Below are 10,656 nucleotides of genomic sequence, written 5' to 3'. Positions count from 1 at the left end.
TGCACATCTGGACATGAGGAAAAAAAAAAAGAGGCGATTTATCTTGAAAAGTTCGCTGCCAAACTCTGCATCTTCATCCACGTAGATTTTATGGTATAACATAGTATAAAGTTTTACAGGGCTTCCTGACTGCAAGAGAAGCCATAACTTCATTGCAGTTATCTTAATTTGATATGCGAGTTAAGTCTTTTTAATTTGTCTTTAACGGGAAACAAATGAAAAATGCTTTACTTTTCTGTGAGAAATCATTTTTGAGCCTTGACAGATGTGTGCAACAAACGAATCATATAATTAATTTGTTTATATCGTTGATTCATGGTCTTTTCACAGAATCAGCATCACAACATCTTTGTTTCCTGGAAGTTGAAGAAAACATCTGGTTGAAGCATTACTATTCTGAAATACTGGCTGATGGCAAAGACAGAGAGAAAGAGTGCATCCCAAGCACGTGCTTCCTCTTAAAAGACAACTGTCTTTGATGAAGTGGAAGCAGAGAAGAGTTTGACCCACTCATGCAGACATAGACGGACCCTGGTGCACAATGGGGCTATGATACTTTGTTTGCAGGCGCCACAAAATCTTTATTAAGTCAGTGTTTAAAGAGGCTGGCAGGCTCACTTGGAGTTTCCATGTCACTTTGACCTCTCTTATATCCCTCCATGTTTGGGCATTGCAACTATTCACTGTAACTGCCTTTTTTTTTTTTTTTTTTTTTTTTACTGTTTTTTAGGTTTGGAAACCTTGTGAGGTCCACCTGGGACTGGAAACAGGAACTGTTCTGTCTGTTTCTAGCATCCCCCTTGTTCCCTGAACTGCAAACCATATGGACTGCCCCCTCATCCTGGATGACTTGAGGCCTTGGATAGCCAGAGGATATTGGGGTGTGTGGAGGAAGCTGAAGTGGTCCTGGACAGGGGTCCCACAGCACTATTTTTTTTTTTTTGTTAGAGGTTAGAGCCAGGTTGTTTGGAAAATTCTGTGGTGCAGGTAACAGAAGGCAAAGCCTCGTTTTTTTGGAAGTCTTTGCTGTGTGAAGACAATAAAACACAGAGCATTATTTCCAACTATAATTAATGCCATGACAAAAATGTTTTATCATACTAGTTCAGTTTATACAGCCAATAAAACTCTGCAGATGGAAAATCCCTCCCATAAAACATAATTCTCTTAGGCTGATTTTTTTTCTCTTTCAAGTGAGTATGAATGAAGTTAGGATATTTTTATTCATTTAGAAAAACACAGTCTTTAGCTGTAGCACTTGTTCCATTTGCTTGTCAGCAAAATCCACTTGCCTGAACCAGCTGATCGTTTCTATTCCCCTCTTGCCTCATTTTAGTCTTACAAATATTAGTAAAGTTGCTTTATGATGCTCTTTACAATTATCATACGCACTTAACCCACTTTAGGATCATTCACTACTAAAAATAGAAAAAAAAAACCCACTAACAAACACAAGGCAAAAGACTATCCGTGATGTCACGAGTCAGTAACTGGTGAAATTTAACACCACCAGCTGGTTAGAGTTGTGATGGGGTGAATACGGGTCCACTTGCATCAGTGCAAGTCAAGGCACATAGCTGAAACCACCGCCTGGAGGCAAAGACGCACAGGAGTGAATCTGCTGTTGTGTTGGAGACCAAGACGAAGCCTCACACTTAGTATCCCTCAGAGGGGTTGTATTAACTCCACCACAGGCCAACTTGTCGCTCTCCAAGCCACTTCTTCTTCCACCCTCTCGTCTTCCTGTGCCACCGTTGCGCGTCTCCAGTTGGAATAGAAACAAGTTGATCACTGCGCGCCGCAGAGCGCACAGGATCCGTGGCTTTGATTCGAAAGCTTGTGGGGGAGTGGAAGCTCTCCTCTGGACTGCAGTGCGATGAGGAAATTCTAAAGTGGCACTTTAGGCTGTTAGCAAAAGCTAAGTCCATGTGCAGGTACCTCCTCGAGTGTGATTCTGTTTTCACCCAGATCTCTGCTGCCTGGACAAATGCATACAAATGCATTTAGGAGCTCAACGGACAAGGAGTGGACACGTTTCCGCGGCAGCGACGTAAGTGGACGTTTGGTTAAAATAGCAACACAGATGTGGTTCCATATGAGCTTTTGCGTGGTTTCATTTGTCCTCCAGATCAATATGAAACAACTACACGGAGGGTTGTTTCTGTTGAGGTTGTTCGGCGTCTTTCCCTGACAGGGGCGCCACTTTGCTTAACACCTACAAGCTTTTGCCACCAAACCGTGACTGTGGCTTTAGGTTTCTCGCTGAAGAAAAACAAAAAAGCAAAAGGAGACTTGGTAAAGGTTTACTGATCGTTGCTTTTGAGAGGTATGCAACGTGCCTCACAATGCTGCCCAGCTTTGCATTCCCCATCTGCAACTGATAACTGTGTTTCTACTTCTATGCAGACATGTGAACTTTGAAAGATTTGACTGCTTAAAGTCAGACTCGGTTTCTAATTTGACAGCTGAAGTCTTGGCTTTGAACTCGTGGATATTAGTTGGTGATTTTTCTGCATATAAACCTGAAGGCATGTGGTCCGTTGCAGACACGTTTCACTCACACAGCTATGATAAGTTGGAAAATAAACACAGAAGCATGGGACGGACAGGATGGATGAGAATGTCTTCAGAGCAATCATATATCCTATAATGAATCATTTTTATATTGTGTTGGAGATTATTCTGAATTGGCTTTTAAAGGCCAAAAAACCCCAACCAAATCTATAGTGAAACCACACAGTTTAAGGCTTCAAATGGGGGGAAAAAAATCTACCCAGTAACCTTAAACCTAAACATTCCTCATAGAAGTGTGTGTTACTGACATGTAGCATCCAAGCTTTTGTTTTCCTTTTGCATCCAGATGCTTCTGTAGTGCAAGAAAAATGTGCATGCCTTTAAAGGGTATTTAACATAAATTTAATCTCTCCTATTTTCAATCTCTTGCAGATATTAAATAAAGATTAGGTCACAAAAGATCCAGTTGTTATTTGATGCTTATTTTTTCTTCGTATAAAGCAAAATATACCTCAGACCCTGACAGATTCTTTGTTTTTGTTTTTTTTTGTACCTGAGAGTGATAATGAGAGCCTGATAGGAGAACAAAGGTGACTCAGAATAGAGCTGGCCTCCTTTAAATTCACTAACAGTGTTAGTGTGCATGCATCAGTGGTTAACTTGCTCTTGTGCTCGAAACAATCACCTACTGTTAAAGGCATTGCTGCTCCACTGCTGGCAACATTTGCCTCCTCTCAGTCCACCATGCTTCATACAGTGGAGTGAGAGGAGGCTGGACCTTCAACATGGCCAAGTTCTCATATTACGCGTATGATTCGGCTTTTTAAGCAAGTGGAAATATGGATTACTTTCCTTGGGTGAGGCAGCAAGTTAAGATTTTATTAAGTAGTGTTTCCTCGAGGAACTTGTAACGTTTATGTGTTTCAGCCAGATTCAATGCTAATTGTAAAGGAAAGTTATTGTAGATTTCTTCAGTTTTCTGAAACTGAAGTAGTTTTTATTATTTTTTGTAAGTTTTCAGCGCTGGAATGGTGCCAGACATTTACCATTCTACGATAACTCGACTTGGCTGTAATGCTGCTCTACTGGTTGATAAATGCCTCTGTTAGAAAATTAATATCTAAGTCACATTTGCTTTGTTATTGAAGTACCTTACAGCTTATCACTTAAAGTGAGGAAGACATTGGAGACATTGTTGGGTTCTATATCTACCCAAGATTAAACATGTACGCTTGGGAAGTTGGGGATTAAAGAAGCAACCTTGCAACCTAGCATTCTTATTGGAAAAGCAGCTGCAAGACATGACAATGTTACAGTGAAACCCCCACCTGTCAAGCTAGAATGTGTGATGTCAAGGATTTACCTTTAAAAAGCAGTGTCTTCACAGAAACAGGTTGCTCAAAATAGTCCACATAGAGTACCTGTTTGAGGACATTGTCATGAACAGCTGTCATTGGCCCATAGCAAAGCTTGTGGAGTCAGCAGGGATGACTGAGGTGGAAAAATATGCTTTTGTTCTATATTTTTCTCATTATTTGTCTGAACTAACAAACTAAGAAATAAAGTAATAGTTGAGATCACAGCCTTTCCACCTCCTTGCTGCAGCTTACTCACCTTCTTTACATCAGTGACTGTGGGGGAGTTTTGGCTTGTGTGTGTGTGTGTGTGTGTGTGTGTGTGTGTGTGTATTTAACCGTCCTAACATCTGCAGGTTCCTCCACAACAGGAAAAGGCAAACCAATAAAGGCCAGTGGAAGTTTACTCACAGCTCTTTGTCTGCTCGCTGTCTTGTGGACTAAGTCAATCTTTGCTCTAGTCTGCAGTGACCCCTTGACTCCAGGTACCAACTGAGCGAGCTGACAAACTCCTTATTATTTATGTCCAGCATACAAACTATGCAAAGCTCCTTATCAAAAGATCTAATGTACAGCTTGTTGAACATAAGGTGAATAAATTTCTCATTGGAAATCTTTGGAAAGTGTTTGTCTTTTGAGTTTAGGGTAGTGAATCCCAAAACCCATTTAGTTTTTAAAAATTTTTTTTTTATTTTTTTTATTTTTTAAATAACAAGTGATTATGGGGACTGAACCTGAAAGGCAGACAGCTGGAACAGATAGTGGCAGCACATGACTTACTTTTTCATGTACATGAATGTTTTTGCAGAAAATGAGAGGCGATGCATGCAGGACGGAACAGAGAGCCTGATTAGTGAAAGGTAGATGATCATGGTTTGTTGTTGGGTGTGTGTTTGTTATTGCACAGACTTCTGGCTTTAAACTGGACGTCTGAGGTTAGTACGCAGGATATAAATGTTTTAAGATGCATTCTAAGTAGAGCGTCATGTCATGTTAAGCCCAGGAGGTCAGAGTTCTTTCTTTTCTTCTGTTTTAAAGTCCATCACATTCTGGAGTCAAACTCTGCTGAGTCAAAGTTTTTTCAAAGGGGAACGTAATCGTCAGCTAATGCTCCACGGTCAAGCTCTATAAACCTACATTTTCTGTATAATGACACCTTGTGGAGGATTTCCAAATAGCGCAGAGAGTGAAATGTGACATGTTTGAAGGCTTTATTTTATGCAGAAATTGTTTTCATTGCCTAAAGCACTTTGTGTTGCTGGTTGCATGAAAAGTGCTTTATAAATAAAGTTTGTTTGATTGATTGATTGATTGATTAATTGATGGGTCAGTCAAGGTGAGTCCGGTCATCTTTATTTAGATGCTCCTACATGTTCTTACAAATCAACACAACTTGCTTTCTTGCCAAAAGCAATGTCAAGAACAGCTGTTGGCTTTGTGCATTCTTGTCCTACCGTAGACTAATGAAAACTTTTTTTGTACAATTTTCTTTTTTTTATGAATTTCAGGGCTGTTTGGGTTCATCAACAGCTTTGCTTTCTTTGTTCCATACTAATTGGTTGGTTGATGACAAATCTGAAATGTAAACACAGTTTTGGGGCTTCAAGTAAGATATGCGAAAGCAAGAAGATAGTTTTCCAGTCCTTGTGAGGGCCGCCATCAAAACTCCACTGAGTTAGTCCATATTTGACAAAGTTAATTGAGCACTTTGCCTCCCCATCTCCCGCTCAGCCTGTTTCTTGGTTGAATGAGCCATTGTTAAAGGATCCAAGCTAATTTTGAAGGGGGGAAGGCAAGATATGTTACTGCTGGAATGATTCACTGCAGAGGAGTTTTAAGTTGTGATTATTTATAGTCTTGACATGACACCCACTCCCCACATAGTGGTATTTCCCTTAGTCAACAGAGCTCTGTTTGGGGGGCTTTGTCCTGCTTTCAGCACTCTTTTCCATTAACTCCAAGGACTGGGAAATATGTTATAGTGAACTGTCACTTATACAAGGATTTACCTTTGATTTAATGAGGATAAAACTAAAAAAAAAAAAAAAAAAACAGTAAATCATGTAGCTTTTTCTGACAACCTCTCTGTTTCAGTTGTTTGACCCTTTCCAGGTTGCAGAATGCAAAATTAAACATGTAATTATTGGCTCACCATGTGTTACAGGGACAGAAATCTGGAAAATGTTTGTGAGAAGCTGCTTGTACCTTTGTCCCTGTACATGTGGTAAAGTAAGAGCTTTAGTCTGTATGGAGGTAGAACCTCAGGGATGCTTTAAATAGTCCCTGAGCAGGGAGTCTGTTAGGCCAACACCAGAAAAAGTATCTGAATCAGCATCAGATGGCCCCGCACACTTCAGACAGGAATGTTAAGTGTTATATTTAGTTGTTTTGTTATATATATATATTTCTCTTTTTTTTGTCTGCTTTTAAAATATGAAAACTTCTAAGCAGAAACAGCTTATTGGCTCTTACAATGCAAACTGTTATCTTCTTTCAGATGAATTATTGTATTCGTTTATACCCAGCTCATCCTTTTCAAGTGCTTTTTCCGCCTTTGGGATATATCTGTTATCCCGGCTATGGAATGCTGCATTACCTTTGTTGATGGGGAACAGGTGACTGTCACAGCTCATGTTGTTTCTACTTTTTTTTTTCTTTAGCATTTTTCACTTGTACCTTTTCTCCCCCATTTTTCTCCTCCTGTCTGCATTTGATTATATTTCTTCTTAAGTCTGCAAGGCCACATGGATCTAGGAAAACCGACATGGCTGTCTGTCTGTAGCTCATGCCTAAACATAGCAGGGCAAACAATGGAAGCTTTTTTTTTTTAAAATGCTGGGTTAATGTGACACTCAAAGGTCATGAAAGGTAAATGTTTCTTAGGTATCATGCTGCGTGCTGCCATCATACATAGCTATCTCTGATGGTTTGAGGAGTGTTAACACACTGTGATAGACAGGTTTGCATTCAGTGTTACGCAGCTGCATATTAAAATAGCAGGACTACCGTCTCCTCATGCTTTAAACTGTCTGCACGCTGTGTCAGCGCTGGAAATAATGGTTGTAGTTGCCAGAACTTCTTTTACTTTGTATCAGCAGCTGTTGCTGCTGATGTGATTGATGTGGTGTTAATATGAAAAGTATGCTTTGAAGCTTTAGTGTAAATAATGTCATGAATGTTGAATGCAAACTTGGAAAAAAAAACTCAGTTCTTAACACAGATTTACTTAAGATGTGTGGCACTTTAAACTAAACTGCACTAAGTTTGACTGTTTGCTTGCTCTTAAACTCATTTTCATACCTCTGCTAGCACTAATTGATGTGACAGTAAATGTTACAAAGTACTGTATAAGTATAGTCTTAAAGACTGTGAAAATGTTAAGCAAGGGGGACAAAAAGATATTTTGTTGGCTTTGATCAGTTCAAAACTGAGAGAATAAGGACTTCAGCAGTGTCATCTCTGTGCTTATCTCTATCAAATTATCTATCTTTATTTAGAATGAGATAGAAATGGCAAAAATAATAAATATTAAATTATTACTGAATAACTAATGCAAAAATCTTTGAATTTAGTGTGTCGACAGTGGAGTGATTGTAGAACACTTATGGCAAAATTAAAAACTGTCACTGGCAGTATCAATGTACTTGTTGATACACATACACTGCATGGGCAACTACTATCAATGTACTGATATGTTAGTGAAACATGTAAATGAGCCATACCCTGGAGACATTAACATGTTCTGATGAGGTTGTGCTGTCCTTCCTGTCTGGCTCTAAGGTGGGCAGTGCCATCTAGAGGTCAGGTCAGTGAGGGTCAAGAGTGAAAATACATACCATAGAAGCATGACAGACTAGTGACACATGTACAGTGTAGCAAATAGTTACTAATATTCCCTCGTATCTGCTAAAACTGACTGTAAGTCAGTAAGAATTTTTATATTTAGATTGTTGTCATCAGAAAAATAAGGCTGCTAAACCTTTTAAAAAGTTTTTGAATAATGATCCACAACCCAAAGCTCTCTTTACAACTTGAAAAATGCTATTTCAAGGACAGATGAAAGACTTTGTTTAAATTCTTATCTGGGACTTTCCTTTCTTTGTTGTAACAGCATTGTTAAGCTATGTTTTTATTAACAGCATTAACTTGTTAGGAACCCAAATATATGTCTGAGACTAAATCCATCATTGTCTGGAATCAATAAAACATGACACGGTTATGCTCCCTGTGTGGCTTTTGACTACATTTTCAGGCATAAAAATGTCAGCGTCGAATCCCTACAGAGAAAACATGTTTCCATTTGAATGGCTCCAGATATATGTGTATGTATGTGTGTATATATATATATATATATATATATATATATACTATATATATATATATGTATGTATAAAATGAGGGGTGTCACGATTTCGATGTTTAATCGTAATCGATCGAAATTACGTCATGATCTCGAACATTTAAATGAATTCCCCATCTATAATAGCGATTGGTTAGGCTGAGCCACATTATGGAGCTGTACAAACAAGTAAAAGCGCGTGAAGTTGCTGCATATTGTAGCCGACGCTACCCGTTAGCTAACCTGCACTTTATGACATCATGGCAAGTGCCGATAAAGGAGACTCTGTACCGGATCTTCAAGCTGCTCCTGCTTCTCTTAAATCACCAGTGTGGAAATATTTTGCGTTCCCGGTGAGTTATGTGGACAACGTTCGCGTTGTCCACAAGACGGCAGTGTGCATGATATGCTATGTGCGGGTACCATACCTGACCACAGGAAACACTGCTACAACTAACGCTATAATGCTATTTATAACAGCAGACCACAGTCACTACATGGCAGGCACCCTCTGTGACTTCTCACTTATTATTGTTATTTTGTTGTTTTTAACTTGACTGAGGACAAGATTGTTATTTTTAAATCTTTATATTGTAAATACATTAATTTCAAATTTGACCATAAGTGTCTAATGTGATACACTTACACAAGAATAATTGAAAACTGCATCACTTAAATGTAGCCCATCTTTTGACATAAGACTTACTATACAAAAGTTAATGAAAACAAATTATCATAGACAGGACAAGTCTAAAAATGTCAGAGGTCTCTGTGCTGTAAGAAAAATAGGAAAATATCGAGGATCGAATTGTGACCCTAAAATTGAAAACCAAATCAAATCGAGGATTTGGAGAATTGTGACACCCCTAATATATATATATATATATATATATATATATATATATATATATATATATATAAATATATATATATAATATATATATATATATATATATATATATATATGTGTATATATATATATATATATATATATATATTACATACATATATATATAATGTATGTATGTGTGTATTCTTTGTGAATAGCAAAACATTTTTTGTAAATGATGCCAACTGTTTCATGCTGGCATTTTCCTTCTTTCTTTTTTTTTTCTTTTTAAACAAACGGGGGATTCTAACTCAGCCTGCATCAAAAGCCTTCCATACTAGACCATACCCTGCTTCTGCTGAGTTACAGGGAATATCTCCAGCATAAACCGTCAGATAATTGGCCATCTTTCATCATCCTTAAGGTCCAATTGCAAGAGATCTGAGCTTTTCATTAGAAAGCGCCAGTTTCAGGGTGATTGTTTTGCTGATGTCAGCATTCCTGGATGGAAAGATATTCAACATGTGCTTACTTGACTTTTCCTCTAATTTTATTCCTCAGATTTAGTCTTATCCATCACATCCTGTCTTACTGAGAAATCTACTTGGTTTACATGTGATCTAGCATCTGACTTGTAAATTTGCTCTTATGTTTAATGTGACGCCTCTTCATTGTGTATAGACTTGGTAAGAGGCCTTATGTCAGAATTTTGTCTTGGAAAAAATAAGCATACTAAACAAAAGTCACATATGAACATATCACAAGTATAGTACAATTTTTGTCTCTTTCATGTAATTGAATTGCTTCATCATGAAACTTTTGCTTTAATATCTCTGTGATTTACGCTGAGTCACTTGATTTTCTCCTACCGGCGTTTACTCTGTTGATACCTTACGGTCCTCATTAGAAGGAAAAGCATACATTTGAAGATGTAATGACTTTAGGGAGGAAAACATTTTATGTTGCAGTTTTAAAAGCAGAAGTTGCTTTTTTATAATAATTAAAAGTTTGGATTGTGCAGATTCTTTAAATAACCTTGTATAATATTGTTAATTTGTCTGTTTAGGTGGAACTTTCTCCTGCTCCTGTCAGTATGCTCAGTAGTACTCTCTGGAGAAGAAGACTCCATAGCTCAAGGTAAACAGTTGTTCTCTACCAGGATTCATGGTGTTAATGTGGGCTTTCTTTGGGTTTTTTTGCTTTTTGTTTGTTTTTGTGACTTGTCCATTGGTCTCCCTGTTTTTTGACATCACATGAAGACGTGATATCAGGGTACCCAAATAGAAAAAGTTCATTTTTTTCCTTTTTTGGTCTTGTAAATGCCCAAATGACAGGTTTTGTTTCTGTCATATGCTTATAAATTTTTACTTATGCTTTTAGATAAATACAAGCCAAGTTCCTAATTTTGTTCAGAATGAGATCATGAAAAAGAAGAGTAACTAAATGACAGATTTAAAAAAAATGTATCTAATTCATCACCTGCTTCCGGTCTGACACAGTTAACGATCAGCTCACGTGGCACACTGGTGTCTTCCCAGTTATGCTATAACATTCCAGACATTTCTAGAGGTGAAAGTAATCCTTGAAGAGGAGCTCCCACAATTCTTCTGGATGTCCAG

General features: G+C 38.0%; 1 protein-coding gene across 1 annotated transcript in view; it reads left to right on the top strand.

The window, feature by feature from the left end:
- The first annotated feature begins 1,699 nt into the window (after positions 1–1,699).
- Positions 1,700–10,656, top strand: part of col24a1 (collagen type XXIV alpha 1 chain) — a 98,839-nt gene continuing 89,882 nt past the window's right edge. The window contains exons 1-2 of the mRNA XM_079244457.1: positions 1,700–2,050; positions 10,104–10,174. Coding sequence (XP_079100583.1) covers positions 1,998–2,050; positions 10,104–10,174 — 124 coding nt within the window. The 5' untranslated portion in view covers positions 1,700–1,997. The remainder of the gene's footprint in view (positions 2,051–10,103; positions 10,175–10,656) is intronic.

The sequence above is a fragment of the Telmatherina bonti genome (assembly GCF_933228915.1).
Source record: "Telmatherina bonti genome assembly, chromosome: 8".
NCBI lineage: Eukaryota > Metazoa > Chordata > Actinopteri > Atheriniformes > Telmatherinidae > Telmatherina > Telmatherina bonti.
This window is presented reverse-complemented; position numbering and strand designations above follow the sequence as displayed.